The 19,552-nt window shown below is 42.6% G+C and overlaps 1 protein-coding gene across 2 annotated transcripts in view; it reads right to left on the reverse strand.

Annotated features, from left to right (window-relative positions):
• Positions 1–225: 225 nt before the first annotated feature.
• The window catches only part of LOC130273902 (1,25-dihydroxyvitamin D(3) 24-hydroxylase, mitochondrial-like), a 33,119-nt gene continuing 13,792 nt past the window's right edge, over positions 226–19,552 (reverse strand). Inside the window, exons 6-11 of one of the 2 annotated variants that reach the window (XM_056521400.1) lie at positions 13,746–13,857; positions 10,490–10,632; positions 7,315–7,481; positions 6,958–7,036; positions 4,085–4,282; positions 226–2,072 (exon numbers count right to left, since the gene is read on the reverse strand). In XM_056521400.1, the coding sequence (XP_056377375.1) occupies positions 1,971–2,072; positions 4,085–4,282; positions 6,958–7,036; positions 7,315–7,481; positions 10,490–10,632; positions 13,746–13,857 (801 nt within the window). In that variant the 3' untranslated portion in view covers positions 226–1,970. Of the gene's footprint in view, positions 2,082–4,084; positions 4,283–6,957; positions 7,037–7,314; positions 7,482–10,489; positions 10,633–13,745; positions 13,858–19,552 lie in introns of both variants that reach the window. The other variant, XM_056521399.1, reaches the window with a different exon arrangement.

Consider the following 19,552-nt stretch of genomic DNA (forward strand, 5'->3'; position numbering starts at 1 on the left):
GGTGAAAATGGGCTTGGGCTTGGTAAAATCTTAACATTTCATTGTGCACAAATAATTATTAAAACAAAAGAATATATCATGCATTTCCTGCCTCTCTAAACCTCTATAGGCCTTATTTACAAGACAGTATAACAATTTAAACTCATTGATTGGGAAATTGTGCCATCTAGTGGTTTTATGAAAATTTACAGATAAAACATCTACAAGGTTTGCTCATCAGCCTTCAGTTTTATTTGCCTTTTTTTTTTCTTTTCTTTAAAAAATGTGCTTTAACAAGTTACTGCTTGCTTTCTAACATTTACTTTACATTTATTTCTACAGCTCAAAACAAAGTAGATTATTCTGGAGGATACAAGAAAGGTCTGTAAGATTAGAAGACAAACACATCTCATCTTACACAAGCATTGTACAAGGCAAAAACACAAATCTTTCTTTAAAATGATTTATCATTCTGCTCAACCTAATGCTCTATAGAAAAAAAGATAACTTAGCAACCTTTGATTTTATTCTGTGGTTTATTACTTCAACAAGCAGCACTTTTCTGTTTCAATGTTTTTATTTGTGAAAAATAAAGAATAGCAAGAGTACCATAAATATAAAAGGTACATAGCTCAATACATAAATTCAATCGGTACAAGCAGCACTTTTCAACTGGTTTGTGTCTCAATAATTCAAATATTTTTTTCTGTTAACCAATATACTGTAGCGTACTGGCTGATGTTAGTGTGAATTACAAAATGTTATGCTTCTATATTTTTTATTGTCAGTATTATATCACATACATTTACTGTTATAGCTAAGGGCATGTTCACACGGCTTGTAAATGTGGGGTTTTTGACAAAGAAGCTGTACTGCAGTAAATTACACATCAAAAACTATACAGTGTCACCTTACTAAATCTTGTTCCTATTGAATTAAATGGAGATGGGGAGACTGTTTATGACTGGTTCTGCTTTGGACCCATATTGTAATAAATGGGAATTTCAGGGCTTCCCTGCCTTCACCTGGGCACAGCTTTTACCTGTGTGCACGTGCCCTTATAATGTACAAAAATCTCAAAGCATTAAATTGACTTGTTAAATAATGTGATATATTGCTACATATGTGTCCACTTTTAACTAATGTCTAATTTGATTAATTAATTTAATTTCTCCAATTTAACCCAATATTAGGACTAATAGGACACTCAAAATGCTTCATTTATACAATTACATACAGAGAAACACAACATATACAGTACATGTTAAAGGAGTAGTGTAGTGAAAGATTGCAGGAGGTCTGACCTCTGGGACCCTGCAATCTCTTTAATGGAGCCACGGCAATCTGATGGAAGCGGCCGTTCCGACCACCACAGGAAGCCGCGGCCAACACACCCCCACCATGTATCTCTATGGGATACATGGAGGGGGCGTGTTGGCCGCCGCTCTGTATGGGGTCGGCACGTCCCCTTCCAGCACACTGCCGGGACCCCATTCAGGAGATTGCGGGGGTCCCAGCAGTCGGACCTCCTGCGATCTATAATTTATCCCCTATGCTTTGGAAAGAGAATATTCTTTTTTTGGAAAGAGAATCAAGAAAGAAAACAAAATATTCAGAATGCTGGGGCAGTGGAGTACTCTTTTAATACAGAGTGGCACAAATGTTATGTTAGATTGATGTTTTTAGCTGGTAATCTCACACCATACAACTTTACTTTGGATAGGGGATAAGATGTCTTAGGGTGGAGTACCCCTTTAAGAGAGGACACATTATTAGTTTATGGACTTATGTCAATACAAGACAAAACTAAATTAAATGTTTGTAAAAAAAATGAAAAAAATTAAATAAAACAAAACTAGATAAAACAAATAATCCACAGCAAATAGGACCTCAACATTAACAATACATTTGCATTGTCCAGACAACGGAAGATGCAAGACAGCAGCAGTTAACCCCTGGTACAAAGGCACATGATAGAGTTCGGCAGGTGCCTATCGTTTTTTGAAAGCTACAGGAAGTTTCCGTGTGGGAATCATCAATCCTGAGGCAATGGCTTTCACCGGTTTCATATCTGTGGCACTTATTTTAAAGTTCTGTAAAATCTAAGGTAAAGAAATGTAAAAACAAATTATAGAAAGTTAATACACACACACATACACACACATACACACACACGCATATATATATATATATATATATATATATATATATATTAGTTTAACATACAACTATACACAAAGAGAAATTCTCCGTAGTCATTTCTAACATATGACACAGAATAGTAAGTCATAAAAGTGACAAATATTATTAAACATTTACTGTTCAGATGTAGCCGTGTGCCTTGGTGAGATATCCTAATGCTCCAGGAATCAAGATAAGGCCAGTAATTGAGGCACTGTTAAATCTAGCTTTGTGTAATAAGTTAGGATAACTTATCTTACTACTAGTGAAGCACAATATCTTAAAGCACCAACATTTAAGATAAGCCTAGCTACATCTGTACATATTTCAGATGATCTTTGGGAAATTTGGCTTACAGTTTTTCACATGACTAACTGACTGAATCACCAAACTGATGCCTTATTAAAGGGGTACTCCACCCCTAGACATCTTATCCCCTATCCAAAGGATAGGGGATTAGATGTCTGATCGGGACTCCTGCGATCTCAGCTGGGGCACCCCAGACATCCGGTGCACAAAGCGAAGTTTGCTCCATACCAGATGACTGGCAATGTGGGGCAGAGGCTCATGACGCTACGGTCACACCTGCTGGTGACATCATGACCATGCCCCCTCAATGCAAGTCTATAGGAGGGGGCATGATCACACTCCCTCCCATAGACTTGTATTGAGGGGGCGTGGCCGTGACATCATCAGCGGGCACGACTGTGACGTGACAAGCTTCCGGGACTGCACCGGATGTTCTAACAAATGCTGAGGGCCGCAGGAAGATCACGGGGGTCCTTTGTATGGGGTATAAGATGTTCTTTGCTGGAGTACCCCTTTAAACTTACTGGGCCTGCTAGATCTTTACAGATCTTCTTCAGGTCAATAGTGTTAAATGAGCTGTTGGCACGCTTATGCAACCGCTGCTCCATTTAAACAGGTGGACAGACAATCCCTGTTCTTATAATTGGTTGGGGACCCAGCAGTAGGTCCCGCACTTATCAAAAAGGTAATAAGTTTATTTCATGGAAAACACCTATAAGGTCTGCTTTCCTGAAACAATTACAGCTTTCTGCTGCTAGAGTGTTCAGGATTGGCTGTAACCAACACATTTGGTCCATGTGCCTCATCAAGATAAGATTAGTGGAGACAGCCCGCAGGCTGTTAGTTGCTATCAGACCTGCTGTCACAAACTGTAGAATCCTTATTTACCAGTAGAACTTGAAATAAATAGAAGAGTTAACATTTTCTGTCTCAGAGCAGCAGCATATTTGGCACTCAAAAACATCTGTCTGCATGCCAATGGTGTACCTACCATAGAATCAGGGTACGTGACTGCTATGGGGCCTGGCCCAGGAGAGGCACAGTCAGGTTCTAAATGACCCCAACCCTAATCCACCCAGCGGATTATTTTGTGGGAGGTTTAGGCAGCTGCTCAAGGCCTTAGGTTCCTGGGGTTCCACTATATTATCGGCTTGCTCACTAACTAGGGAATCAAGGACACATGCCCAGAATACCTAGGCAAGCAAGTGCACATGTGCAAACAATTAAAATGTATAGGTGTAGCTAGTGGGCAGCTTCAGGCTAAAGCCTACACCAGGAGAATTTCCTGACCTCTGCCCCAGCAAGAGCGCGTGGGGATGTCACTCGTCATTGGCATGATTTGTTTTGTATTGGCACAAAGGAGAAATTGCGTGCCTATTGGGGGGACTACATGTCAAATTGGAAGACATACCTGCCTAAATGGGGCTCATGCATGCCTAATGGGGAGGCAAAGTTAATATGATATTTTACATAACACTTTGCACTATGAATATACAGTATTTGTAATGACTGTGTGAGATGAGAAGTTGTGGGGTAAGGTAATCATATATTTTGTACAATATATTATTGTATTTCTGAAACACAAAATAAAGTATACAATATATATTTATTTTACCCAACATAGAGTCAGCTGAAGCTGTAACTCTGCCAGGCGTCGTCCTACGCACATTCTTTTTCCAATACCGAAAGGTGTATTTGCAAATGGATTTATTGTGGATCTTGGCTTCATCCACCTTTCAGGTTTGTACAGTTGGGCATCAGTAAAGTAGTCATCCTTCCACATCATTGAATGAAAGTTAATCATTGCAATAGTCTAGTTAAATAGGGCAAAATAACAAGTTATCATTCACTCTAAATACAAGGGAAATACTTGTCCCAGTATATGTGTATTTAATTAAATGCAAAGCCATCAGGCTGGCTGCACTTTCCTACAGGTACTGTACTTTACTTTACACAACTATATACTTCGCTGATATGGTGAAGTGTGTAGGTAGGGAGTACAGGTACTAACAGCCCTTGCACCTAACCCACTGCCCTGTGATAACTGGGAGTAGCACCAATACCATTATGTTATCCATTCTACTTTTTGTAGAGGCCTTACTAGGAATTGAAAAATTCCACTTGAAAAAGATCCTGAAATGTGTGTCGAGGTTGGAGGAGTGAACCAGCTCTTCCCTTATATGGGTAAGAATTCCATCTAGTATGTATATGGTTGCAGTGGGTATCTTATGGTTATTTCAACTAGTCATCATTTCTCATGCTGAGGGCCTCATTGTAAGTTAAAAGCATATTTTTACCTTGTCTATTACTATGAATAATTTAATATTTATGTGATATATGTTTTATATCATCACTTCCCCCACTGTAATTAGATACAATAAATATTTAGTTGATAGCTGTTATCACTCGCTCCTCTGTGCACTTCTGTATTTTGTCACCTATGTATCTGAATCATGCACCTTTAATAGTTAATAAACTACAGTTTTTAATTCAAGTGTTGTCTAAACTAAATTTCTCTGGGATATTTACAGCCACAGCTTACAGGCCAGGCTACAGCCTACAGCCCTTGCACCTAGCCCACTGCGCTGTTATAACTGGGTGTAGCACCGCTTCCATTATGTTGTACATTTTACTTTTTGTAGAGTAGTGCTTCTCAAGCACAGTCCTCAAGGACCCCAACAGGTCATGTTTTCAGGATTTCCTTAGTCTTTTACAGGTGAAATAACTGCGGTGATGCCTGATTTACTGACCATAATCCTATCACCTGTGAAAGACTAAGAAAATCCAGAAAACATGACCTGTTGGGGGGTCTTGAGGACCGTACTTGAGAAACACTGTGTTAGAGGCCTTACTAGAAATTGCATCTTTTTAACATTATACCTTATATTTTTTAGAGATTTTTCTTAAAAATACAAAGAACCAAAAGTAAAGGGAAAGTAACATAGAGTAAATTACATATAAAGTAAAACATTAACCTGTTAAGGCCAAAAGGCGTACAGGTAGGCCCTTGCATCTTGGACCAAGTGTGTACCTGTGCACCCTGAATCCTTACATGGCTTTTAAGCGAGCCAGACACTCACTGTTAATGACAGGCAGTGGAAATCCTGCTGCTGCCGGTCGCTAATCCTTTAGGCACCGTGATCAATGTGGATCACAGCATCTAAAGTGAAAGTGAAAGATCTCCGGTAACTCAGAGGGTGTCTATAGTAAATGCAATCTAATAACTGCATATCAACGACCCCTTTGGGGACTTAAAAAGTGTAAGAAAAAGTTTCTAAAGTGATATACCCCCCCCCCCCCCAATAAAAATAATAAAAATTGAATTACCCTTATTTTACCATTGTACAAAAAAAAAAAAAAACTGTACATATTTGGTATCGCCGCATGCGTAAATGTCCAAACTATTAAAATATACATTTGTGATCCCACATGGTAAATGGTGTAAACGTAAAAAAAATATCAAACATTAAAAAAACTGATTTTTAATCATATCATATATCAGAAGAAAATTTTAAAAAGCTATCAAAAAGTCCCATCAAAGCTAAAATGGTACAGATAAAAACTGCAGATTATGGGGCAAAGAAATTAGCTGTCATACATCCCCATATACTGAAAAATGTAAAAGGTATAGGGGTCAGAAAAGGCCAATTTTATGGATATGAATTTTGTAAAAAAAAATAAAAAAAAGTTAGCATTTTTTAAAGTTGTATAGTAATAGAAAAGCAATATAGATTGGGTATAATTTTAATCGCATTGACCTACAGAATAAAGATAATGATTCTGTATCATTTTACCATAAAGTGCACTGTGTAAAAACCAGACCCCACAAAAGTTGCAAAATTGCAGATTTCCGCCTGCAAATATTAATTTGTAAGTTTCATGGTACAATGTATGTTACAAGGAAAGATGTCTTTGCAAAGTAAAATTGGTCACTTAAAAAACAAGCCCTCATATGGGTCTGTAGCTAAAAAAAATAAAAGTTATGGATTTTAAAAAGAGAGGTATTGAAGGGGTATTCCGGCCAAAGACATATTATCCCCTATACAAAGGATAGGGGATAAGATGTCTGAACATGAAGAGCCCACTGCTGGGACCCCCCGCAATCTCTGTGCAGCACCCGCATGAGTTTCCGGGACTGAAGATGTGATGTCTTGCCAAGCCCCCTTGCGCTGTCACACCATGCCCTCCTCCATTCATGTATATGGAAGGGGGGCATGACGGCAGATTTTTCCGAGACTGGAGCAGCAGCCCTGCATAGAATGCGGGTGCTGCACGGAGATCGCGGGGGTCCCAGCGGTGGTCCCCCACCAATCAGACATTTTATTCCCTATCCTTTGGATAGGGAATAAGATATCTTTGGCCGGAATACCCCTATAAATCATTGTTTCTTTAAAATCGGAAAGCCTGTGCCTATTTCATGTGTCTTGTGGTTCATGAAGCCATACACATAAGACAGGTCAATATGCTCTAAAAACAAGCAATACTTACACCTCGTGGAATTAAATAACCTCCAAGATTTGTGTCTTCATCTAGCGTACGACTTGTAAAGGGCACTGTAGGTGTGACTCTAAAATATGGAGGTGCATAGTTATAAATAATGAAATAACTACAGCTTTGTTCAAACATTTTTAGCATATCCATATGATATTTCATTATAGTCCTCCCAACCTTATTTCCCAGTTTATTTGTATTTTTCATTTATTTATACATTGAAATATAAATAGTAAATTAGCTTTCACTATTGGTTCTCACACATAAAGCTAAGGCTCCAAGGAGCGTCTTGCTATGATATACATTATATCAAATAATAAAACAGTAAGAATCATAATATAATATCATAATAACCTCATTGATTCCTTAATACATGATTTTAAATAAGGCATCTTTTGTAAATGATCGGTAGATGGGGATTCTCCTGGTGATAAAACCATCTGAATTTCCTCGAGAAGCTTCCCCTGCACATCATCATGTCTTGATATGTTGAATATCAACCACAATAAAGAATTTGCTGTCTGTAATCAAAATAAATAGCTACAATTATTTATTAATTTCAATAAATGGTATATACTTCATTTACTTATGCATTAAAGTGCTCATATCATATTCTATGATTATAACTGTGGAAAATCCACCTCCATGTCTGTTGAACATAATCTTGCTGTGCTTTATTTGTTGCCCACAGGCTTTCATGTTATACATGTCACATGGTATATGTTTCTTTATGTCAGAGGTCCTAAAGTTTTCATGGTCTGTGACCCACTGTACTTAAAAAAATGTCATGTAGTGTTAAGCCACCTTGGATATTATGAGGGAAAAAGTCTAATAAAGCTATAAATAAGCCACAAAGTTCTTAAATTAATATTATTTAGTATTTATTACCATTTTGACCATCCCTCACACATGCAGGTTAAAATAATCTTGTGAGGGAACACTGCTTTACAATATGTCAATGGATGCCATTATATGTTTTAAAAGCATACTCCGTCACATAACATCTTATCCCGTATTCAAATGATAGGGCATAAGATGTCTGATCACAGGGGTTCCAACGCTTGGAGCTTCTGTGTTCATGAAGTCACGCCACGCCCGCTCCATTCATGTCTATGGCAGGGGCGTGACAGCTAGTATGTAGCCGTCATGCCTCCTCCCATAGACATAAATAGAGGGGACGTGGTGGCTGTGGTCGCTAGTCATCCGGTACGGAGCGGCGTTCGCTCCGTGCACAGGATGCCTGGGGTGCCGCAGCGGAGATCGCAGGGGCCCCTAGCGTTTGGACCCCCACATTGGACATCTTATCCCCTATCCTTTAGATAGGGGATAAGATGTTTTCCGGCAGAGAACCCCTTTAATACACTTGAATACGTGTCACCTGCTATAGAGTAAATGAAAGGGATGGTGGCAACATTTTTTTTTTCTCTTTATCCTTTCTAGCATATCGCTAGTGTCTCTGACACCTAAGGTAGAATGAGGCAGTATATATAGCCCATTTAGGTTGCACAGGTAGTCCAGCTCTTCCAGTCTGAGGAGCATGGGAAAGAAACCAGAATATTGCATATTACCTGAGGAATGTTTGAAAGAGATGGAGGGCATCAACCCAATAACATCCGAATCTACTCCTTTGTGTGAGGAACAAGGGTATTACAGTAAAATCTCCCATAGCGGACGCCTCCCAATAGGGGACACCTCCCAATAGCGTACAGTTTTTAATCCCCTGGCAGAGTCCCATAAGACAATGTATTTGCACCTTCTGAATAGGGGACATTCCCAATTGCGGACGCAGACACACCTTATTGGGGACAAAACACTCCTAATAGAGGACAAAACACCCCCAAAAGGGGATGAAACACTCCCAATAGGGGACAAAACACACCCTATAGGGGACAAAACACTACAAATAGGGGACAACCAGGCTTATGTGCAGGCCCTACCTTGTACACAAGGCCGCAGTCAGGGGCGTACAGCCAATACAATATCAGTAAGGGGCCCTGGCCCTCGCTGTTCCCCCCTGCAGCAGCCCCAGCACAGAAGCAGGAGACTGCTGTTAAACAGTGGCCTCCTGCTTCTGTATGTCCACGGGCCACATCATTCATGCTCCCCCCATGCAATCTAATTACCCCTGTGCCAAATCATCCCCCCTTTATTTCCCCTTGTGCCACATCAATTCCCCTTGATTCTCCCATGCTATTTCATTCCCCTTTATCCCCTTTACTACCCTTTGTGCAAATTCATCACCCCCTGTTTACCACCCCCTGTGACATTTCAACCCCTTTTATCCCCCTGTGCCACTATACTCCCCCTGTGCCAAATCAAACCCCCCTCTCCCCTCTGGCACAAATGAGATCATGGGGAAATTATGTGGCCCAGGGGGTAAGGGGGGGATGATTTGGCACAAGGCACAAGGGGAATAAAGTGACACAGGGTATAAAGGGGAGATAAAATGGTAAGGGGGGAGATGATAAGGGACGATTAAACGGCACAGGGAGATTTTACTGTAATTTTGCTTTTTATTGTGTGTTTTAAGTTATTTTAGTATTTGGTCATTTAGAAAGATTTTTCAGCCTTTATCTCAGGTCTGCTATTGGGAGATTCTACTGTACTAGCAGAGTTTGCCCTGAGATACAATGTGAAACATGCATGGGTTACATTTACATGCACATAGCACTTCAACTCTAGCAATTGCTGAGCAGAATTGGCACCAAGTGTTTCTGTTTTAAAAAAAAAAATTCTGATGTGTACAATTATTATTGTGGATAAATAACTTGGTAACTAGGTGATCCACCCCTTGTCCTCTCTAAGATAGGTTTATATTACCTTTCTGCCTTTCTGTATGACATGAATGGCAATTTTTTGAGCAATATAGGGGGAGATTTATCAAAACCTGTGCAAAGGAAAAGTTGCCCAGTTGCCCATAGCAACCAATCAGATTGCTTCTTTGATTTTTAACAAAGCCTCTGCAAAATGAAAGAAGCAATCTGATTGGTTGCTATGGGCAACTGGGCAACTTTTCCTTTGCACAAGTTTTGATAAATCTCCCCCATAGTGAGCTAGTTTAGTCGAAATCTGATCTTTGATCTTTGATTTAAATTATTCCTTACATTTTATGAGTAGTGTGCAATTCTTTTGCATTATGAAGTAGAGGGCATACCATGGGGAGACTAACTATTGGCACACTAGCTTTGGGGTCTTGAGTTCAAATTCAACTAAGGCATGGAGTTTGTATGCTTTTGTGCATTTTCCAGGTACACTGGTTTTCTCCCACATTCCAAAAATATACTAATAGTTCAATTTAAAAATTGAATTTAAAGCCCCAAAGGGGGCATTGGAGGAATGATGACAGGACTGTGGAATACGGTGGTGTTATATCAATGAATAAAATAAATAATAATGTTATATGTATTTATAAAGCACTATACAGAGGGGAGTAACAATGCTACTACTATTAAATAAACACAAACATTTAGTCATTTTTATCATTATTATTTGAACAAATGCTTCACTGTGTGAAAACTGATGAACTTACAGTTTCAACACCTCCAATTTGAAGTTCAGTGAAAAGACCAGACAGCTGTTTCTTCGTAAGCGACCGTTCAGAATGAATTGCATTCAGTAAATCATTCCTCTGGTCAAAGGCAGGTTTTAGGCCCTTGTCAATAGAATTCCTTACTGGTGTCATATAAAAAAAGAGATCAAATACATAAAGAATTGCAGATTTTCATAGTACTGTTATTCAAGTCAACATTCTGAGCTCAAAACAAAACATTTTGCTATTCTATTGGATAAAATGAAATTTTTTGGACTTTTGGACCAACTATCACATGTCACCCCTAGCCCTGGAAAAATTATGTCCAACACCATTGGACGGCGGAGTAAAATGGTCACATCAAGTATTTTGTGAGTGCCGTTTGCTCATTCTACATAGTGGTGAATATTTATGGACTCTCGATGTTTAAGTTTGAGTACCACCATAGAGATGGATCCCCGTGGAGATAAATGTGCCTAACCATCTGGTTTAGGTTGTCCACTATATGCTCTACAGTGTACTTAGCAGTGCCAACTTGTATTCTGGACTACTCCAGATTATGAATTATATTGCTGTCATATTCTTTTAAACATACAAATTTGAGAAAGGCCTCAAATTCACTCTCCATTTATAGTGAAGAAACCTGACCTCTTAGCAATCTTAAAGTCTTGTTCCACTGATGAGGAATACCTTTACAAAGTTTAAGTTGCTGGGAGAAGATGTTGTTGGGGATAAAAGATAGCCCAATAGTTATGATAGCTTGCGGTTGCAAAGAGAAAAAGGACATGTGTGCAACACATATCAGTTATATATATTAACCCCTTAAGGACGAAGCCCATTTTGGCCTTAAAGGGGTACTCCGCCTCTAGACATCTTATCCCCTATCCAAAGGATAGGGGATAAGATGGCTGATCGCGGGGGTCCCACCACTGGGATCCTCCGCGATCTCTGCTGTGGCACCACAGTCATCAGGTGCACGTTGTGAACAACGCTCCGTGCCTGGTGACTAGCGATGCGGTGCTGACGTCACGGCCATACCCCCCTCGTGACGTCACACACTCCCTCTCCATGCAAGTCTATGAGAGGGGGTGTGATGGCCACCACACCCCCTCCCATAGACTTGAATTGAGGGGGCGTAGTCGTGACATCATGAGAGGGTGTAGCCGTGATGTCACAATCCTCCGGTGCAGCAGCTAGCCGTCTATACAAACGCCGGCTGCTGCAGGGAGATCGCTGGGGGTCCCAGCAGTGGGCCTCCCCGTGATCAGACATCTTATCCCCTATCCTTTTTATAGGGGATAAGATGTCTAGGGGTGAAGTACCCCTTTAAAGGGGTACACCGTCGGAAATCTTTTTTTTTTAAATCAATTGATGCCAGAAAGATAAACAGATTTATAAATTACTTATATAAAAAATCGTAATCCTTTCAGTAATTATTAGCAGCTGTATACTACAGAGGAAATTATTTTCTTTTTTTTATTTCTTTTCTGTCATGACCACAGTGCTCTCTGCTGACACCTCTGTCCATGTCAGGAACTTTCCAGAGCAGGAGAAAATCCCCATAGCAAACATGCTGCTCTGGACTGTTCCTAAAATGGACAGAGGTGTCAGCAGAGACCACTTTGTTCATGACAGAAAAGAAATCCCAATAGAAAATACATTTCCTCTGTAGTATGCAACCGCTAATAAGTACTGGAAGGATTAAGAATTTTTAACAGAAGTAATTTACAAATCTGTTTAACTCTCTGGCCCCCAGTTGATTTAAAAAAAAAAGTTTTCCACCGGAGTACCCCTTTATTTTTACATTTCGTTTTTTCCTCCTCGCCTTCTAAAAATCATAAGTCTTTAATATTTCTATCCACAGACCCATATGATGGCTTGTTTTTTTGCGTGACATCACTCATTTCACCATAAAATGTATGGTACAACCAAAAAATATTATTTCTATGGGGAAATTGAAAAGAAAACCGCAATTTATAAAATTTTGGTAGGTTTTGTTTTCACGCTGTACATTTTACGGTAAAAATGACATGTGTTCTTTATTCTGTGGGTCAAGACAAATAAAATAATACCCCTGTTATATGCTTTCTTTATAATTGTGCCACTTTAAATAAATCTCAAACTTTTTAAACAAAATGAGTATGTTTGAAATTGCCCTAATTTGACCACCTATAACTTTCTTATTTTTCTGTAAACAGGGCGGTATGAGGGCTAATTTTTTTGCTCCATGATGTGTAGTTTTTATCGGTAGCACTTTTGCTTATATTTTACTTTTTAATCACTTTTTTTGAATTAATAAAATGTGCCAAAAAAGCAGACTTTTTTTAAAATTTTTATTTTTTTATATTTTGATAATTCGGGCATTAATGCATGCAGCAATACCAAATATATATAGATTTTTTTACGCTTTTTTTGCATAAAATTGGATAAAGGGGCTATTTAAATTTTTATTGGAGTGGCTTTTTCACATTTAAAAAAAACTTTTTTAACTATTTTTTTTACACTTTTATATGGGGAGTAGGGGACTATTTAAAGCAATCATTAGATTGCAGATACTGAACAGTGCTATGCATAGGCATAGCATTGATCAGTACTATCAGCAATCTCCTGCTCTGCTCGATGTCAGACCAGAGCAGACGGCCCTGAGATGACGGCCGGAACAGGTATGGGGACCTCCGCCCGCCACGTTGGATGATCTGATCCCCGCGGCAGCGCCGTGGGTGATCCAGTCATCCATTTATACGCCCAAAATGCCGCAGATGCCGTGATCTGTATTGTTCATGACATCTGAGGGATTAATGGCTGACATCACAGCGATCGCTGATGTCTGCCATCACCGATGCATCCCTGGCTGCTGACAGCAGCTGGGACCTGCCTTGCATGATGCGATTACCGGTCCATGCACATGACGTAAATGTATGTCATGGTGCGTAAGGTCCCATTTGGGTCCATTGTCGTTAAGGGGTTAAACAGTCTTTCTTATGAATCCAATTTAAATGATCAGGCACATATGTAAAATATAAATAGTATCTTTAAAGGGGTACTCTGGCCCTAGACATCTTATTCCCTATCCAAAGGATGGGAGATAAGATGTCTGACTGCAGGGGTCCCCCACGATCTCCGCACTGTCACCCGGCTTCTGAACATCATGTTCAGTACGCTGGGTTTTGGTGGCCGTGGTCGTGACGTCATGCCACACCCCCTATGGGATAAGATGTCTGGGAGCGGAATACCACTTTTACTTCTACATGATTACCTGCTGCAAATATATTGTCCCAGGCTTCAGTATGACTTTTCCATGTTTTTGTATTAAATTGTTTATGAAGATTTGCCGAGGTTACAATGAGTGGGCCTAAATAGTGCATCATCTGCAAGAAAAATATTTTGACTATTTATGAACAGGTTACAACATCATCAAAGAACCATAAAAGAATAGCAACATTTGAAAAGAAAGCGGTATGATGGTGAAATGCTATTTATTGTAGTAAATAGTGAGTAAACTTTTTAAATGCTTGATTAAGCAGATTGGCTGAATTTTGGCAAAAAAATTATTGGTTCTTACCAAAAAGGTGTGTGGCTAACCTGGACCTCAGCAATAACCCCCAAAATGTTTGTATAACATTGTCTAGAAGCCATAAAAGTCCTGTATAACACTGAAGGGGTACTCCGGTGGAAAACTTTTTTTTTTTTAAATCAACTGGTTCCAGAAAGTTAAACAGATTTGTAAGTTGCTGCTATTAAAAAATCTTAATCCTTCCAGTACTTATTAGCTGCTGAATACTACAGAGGAAATTATTTTCTTTTTGGAACACAGAGCTCTCTGCTGACATCATGAGCACAGTGCTCTCTGCTGACACCTCTGTCCATTTTAAGAACTGTCCAGAGTAGGAGAAAATCCCCATAGCAAACATATGCTGCTCTGGACAGTTCCTAAAATGGGCAGATATGTCAGCAGAGAGCACTGTGCTCGTGAGATCAGCAGAGAGCACTGTGTTCCAAAAAGAAAAGAATTTCCTCTGTAGTATTCAGCAGCTAATAAGTACTGGAAGGATTAAGATTTCTTAATATAAGTAATTTACAAATCTGTTTAACTTTCTGGCACCAGTTGATTTAAAAAATAAAAGTTTTCCACCAGAGTCCCCCTTTAAGTTATTGTCAAAGTTACAGCAACATGTAATGAAATGCTTAAACAGATGGTAACAAATAGCAAATTTTGTTTTCTTTTTTAAATGAAAAAAGGCAAAAAAATATTCCTTTTCGGTGTAAGAGATGCAGCGTGTTGGAATGTTGCAGATTAAGAAATGTTCAGGAAAAAATTTTTGCACGGAAAAGTAGGAAGATGCGCTTAACCCGTTAAGGACCAGGCCAATTTTTGTTGTCGCTTTTTCATTTTATCCTCCTCGCCCTTTAACAGCCTCCTCGCCCTTTAACAGCTATATATCTATTATTTTCTCATCTACACTTCCACGTAGGGGCTTATTTTTTTCAGGAACAATTGTACTTTGTAATATCTTTGTTTATTTTTCCATAACATATGCTCCATAGTGAAATATATAAAAAAAAAAAACTATTTAGCAAATTTGGAGTTTTTACTTCTTTACGCCATTCACCGTGAGTTCAAACTAACATGTAATCTTGATACTTTAGGTCGGTGCAATTAAAATAATACCCAATTTCTATAGTTGTTTTACTAATTAAAAAAAAAATCAAAACTTAAAAAAATATATATATATTTTACTTGACATTTTCTGACTGCTATAACTTTTTTTATTTTTTTTATTTACTGGCCTGTATTACAGTTATTTTTTTGCGCCGTGATCTGTAGTTTTTATCAGTACCATTGTGGTGATGATCATACTTTCTGATCGCTTTTTAGGCTATACTGGTGTTTGGGATTCTTTTATGTTAAAGGACATCTATAGTGCAAAATAACTTATCCCCTATCAGAAGGATGGGGCATAAGTTATAGATCTTCGGCACGGGCCGCGGCAATATACATGAAAGGGGTGTTCCGTCCCCGCATGATGCGGCGGTCGACACGCCCACTCAATGAATCCCATAGAGATACATGGAGGGGGCATGTCTGCCGCAGCTTTCTGCTGGTGACAAAACTTCACTTCCAGCAGACTGCCGCGGCCCCGTCCAGGAAATCCTGGGGGGCCCAAGTGCTCGGACCCTCTGCGATCTATAACTTATCCCCTATCCTTTGGATAAGGGATAAGTTATTTTGCGCTGGAGTACTCCTTTAAGCATATGCAAACTGACCTGGACATGGCCAGCACATCCTTCAGACTTTAAGAAAGTCTTACGACCAGAATTAGCACATGTTTTATAGGTGAAGAATATGTCTTGCCACCTAGACAGATTATTCGGAGACAGCCAGCCTGAGATTTCCTAGGTATGGTCAAGTAAAGTCAGTGAATGTAAGAGTGAGGAGTATTATAAAGAAATGGGAAAAATTTAAGATAAGTTTGTTGAAAAGGGCTACAATAGAGAAATACAAAAGGTGAGGTTGGAGGTAAAAAAGATCATCATGCTTCAAGATAGGAGTGCCAGTCAAAGGGACAATAAGAATAAAGAGGATAGGATATTCTTTACCATAATATTTTTACAGCCCTGTGTTACGCCTAGCGCTCCGGGTCCCCGCTCCTCCCCGGAGCGCTCACGGCGCCTTTCTCCCTGCAGCGCCCCGGTCAGTCCCGCTGACCGGGAGCGCTGCACTGTCATGGCCGTTGGGGATGCGATTCGCACAGCGGGACGCGCCCGCTCGCGAATCGCATCCCAGGTCACTTACCCGTCCCGGTCCCCTGCTGTCATGTGCTGGCGCGCGCGGCTCCGCTCTCTAGGGCGCGCGCGCGCCAGCTCTCTGACACTTAAAGGGCCAGTGCACCAATGATTGGTGCCTGGCCCAATTAGCTTAATTGGCTTCCACCTGCTCCCTGGCTATATCTGATCTCCTCCCTTGCACTCCCTTGCCGGATCTTGTTGCCTTGTGCCAGTGAAAGCGTTTAGTGTGTCCAAAGCCTGTGTACCTGAACTTCTGCTATCCATCCTGACTACGAACCTTGCCGCCTGCCCCCGACCTTCTGCTACGTTGTTACGCCGAGCGCTCCGGGTCCCCGTTCCTCCCCGGAGCGCTCGCCTCATCCTCGTTGCTGCAGCGCCCCGGTCAGATCCACTGACCGGGTGCGCTGCGGTCCCGCCTCCAGCCGGGATGCGATTCGCGATGCGGGTGGCGCCCGCTCGCGATGCGCACCCCGGTCCCCGTACCTGACTCGCTCTCCGTCGGTCCTGTCCCGGCGCGCGCGGCCCCGCTCCCTAGGGCGCGCGCGCGCCGGGTCTCTGCGATTTAAAGGGCCAGTGCACCTATGATGGTGCCTGGCCCAATCTTCCAATTAGCCTAATTAGTTTCCACCTGTGCACTTCCCTATATCACCTCACTTCCCCTGCACTCCCTTGCCGGATCTTGTTGCCTTAGTGCCTAGTGAAAGCGTTCCCTTGTCTGTTCCTAGCCCGTGTTCCTGACCTCCTGCCGTTGCCCCTGACTACGATCCTTGCTGCCTGCCTCGACCTTCTGCTACGTCCGACCTTGCTTCTGCCTACTCCCTTGTACCTCGCCTATCTTCAGCAGTCAGAGAGGTGAGCCGTTGCTAGTGGATACGACCTGGTCACTACCGCCGCAGCAAGACTATCCCGCTTTGCGGCGGGCTCTGGTGAAAACCTGTAGTGGCTTAGAACCGGTCCACTAGCGCGGTCCTCGCCATCCCTCTCTGGCACAGAGGATCCACTACCTGCCAGCCGGCATCGTGACAGTAGATCCGGCCATGGATCCCGCTGAAGTTCCTCTGCCAGTTGTCACCGACCTCCCTACACTGGTCGCCCAGCAAGCCCTAAAGATCGCCCAACGAAATCAACAGCTGGCATACTTGACCTCCGTGACACTGCATCTTCAGTCACAGATACAGCAAATTCAGTCACAGCTACAGCTGCAACAACCATCTCCTCCGCCGGCTCCTGCAACTCCTCCGCAGCAACCGGCCGCTCCTAACCCCTGCTTGTCCCTGCCGGACAAATTTGATGGGGTCCGCAATGATCCTGCCACAGCCACAGTCCAGTCCTACTTCGCTGAGGTCCGTGGTGTCTTCGAGGAGCCTGCCCGAGCCTCTTCTGCCAAGACTGCCCTGCTGAACCTGGCCCAGGGTGTTTCTTCCGTTGGCGAGTACGCCATTCAGTTCCGTGCTCTTGCTTCCGAGTTGTCCTGGAATAGTGAGATTCTCTGCGCGACCTTTAAAAAAGGCCTATCCAGCAACATTAAAGATGTTCTGGCCGCACGAGAGACTCCTGCTAACCTGCATGAACTCATTCATCTTGCCACTCGCATTGACATGCGTTCTTCCGGATGGCGTCTGGAGCTCCGCCTGGATATGGACTTTGTTCGCACGAGGCGTTTTTTCTCCCCGGCTCCTCTCTCCTCTGGTCCTCTGCAATCCGTTCCTGTGCTTCCCGCCGCGGAGGCTATGCAAGTTGACCGGTCTCGCTTGACACCTCAAGAGAGGACACGACGCCGCATGGAGAATCTTTGCCTGTACTATGCCGGTACCGAACACTTCCTGAAGGATTGTCCTATCCGTCCTCCCCGCCTGGAAAGACGTACGCTGACTCCGCACAAAGGTGACACAGTTCTTGATGTCAACTCTGCTTCTCCACGCCTTACTGTGCCTGTGCGGATATCTGCCTCTACCTTCTCTACTATGGTCTTCTTGGATTCCGGATCTGCAGGAAAAAAATTTTTGGCCTCTCTTATCAACAGGTTCTACGTCCCTGTGACCAGTCTCGCCAGACCCCTCTACATCTATTGTATTAACAATGAAAGATTGGACTGTCTCATGCGTTTCCGCACAGAACCCCTCCTAATGTGCATCGGACCTCATCACGGAAAAATTGACTTTTTTTTCCTCAGGTTCTTTGGCCCCAAGAAGAGGGGGAGACCCAAGGGGGGGGGTACTGTTACGCCGAGCGCTCCGGGTCCCCGTTCCTCCCCGGAGCGCTCGCCTCATCCTCGTTGCTGCAGCGCCCCGGTCAGATCCACTGACCGGGTGCGCTGCGGTCCCGCCTCCAGCCGGGATGCGATTCGCGATGCGGGTGGCGCCCGCTCGCGATGCGCACCCCGGTCCCCGTACCTGACTCGCTCTCCGTCGGTCCTGTCCCGGCGCGCGCGGCCCCGCTCCCTAGGGCGCGCGCGCGCCGGGTCTCTGCGATTTAAAGGGCCAGTGCACCTATGATGGTGCCTGGCCCAATCTTCCAATTAGCCTAATTAGTTTCCACCTGTGCACTTCCCTATATCACCTCACTTCCCCTGCACTCCCTTGCCGGATCTTGTTGCCTTAGTGCCTAGTGAAAGCGTTCCCTTGTCTGTTCCTAGCCCGTGTTCCTGACCTCCTGCTGTTGCCCCTGACTACGATCCTTGCTGCCTGCCTCGACCTTCTGCTACGTCCGACCTTGCTTCTGCCTACTCCCTTGTACCTCGCCTATCTTCAGCAGTCAGAGAGGTGAGCCGTTGCTAGTGGATACGACCTGGTCACTACCGCCGCAGCAAGACCATCCCGCTTTGCGGCGGGCTCTGGTGAAAACCTGTAGTGGCTTAGAACCGGTCCACTAGCGCGGTCCTCGCCATCCCTCTCTGGCACAGAGGATCCACTACCTGCCAGCCGGCATCGTGACATACGTCTGACCTTGCCTCTGCCTTGTCCTTCTGTCCCACGTCTTCTCAGCAGTCAGTGAGGTTGAGCCGTTGCTAGTGGATACGACCTGGTTGCTACTGCCGCAGCAAGACCATCCCGCTTTGCGGCGGGCTCTGGTGAAAACCAGTAGCCTCTTAGAACCGGTCCACTAGCACGGTCCACGCCAATCCCTCGCTGACACAGCGGATCCACAACCCGTAAGCCGAATCGTGACACCCTGTAAGAAAGATACATTTCCATGTCTTGGTTGCCAAAATTGTTCTGCTTTCATAAAAGTGAAATATAATATATGTATAACATCCCACCAAAGAGACTTAAGTCT

This window comes from Hyla sarda, chromosome 5, assembly GCF_029499605.1.
Source record: "Hyla sarda isolate aHylSar1 chromosome 5, aHylSar1.hap1, whole genome shotgun sequence".
Classification (NCBI taxonomy): Eukaryota; Metazoa; Chordata; class Amphibia; order Anura; family Hylidae; genus Hyla; species Hyla sarda.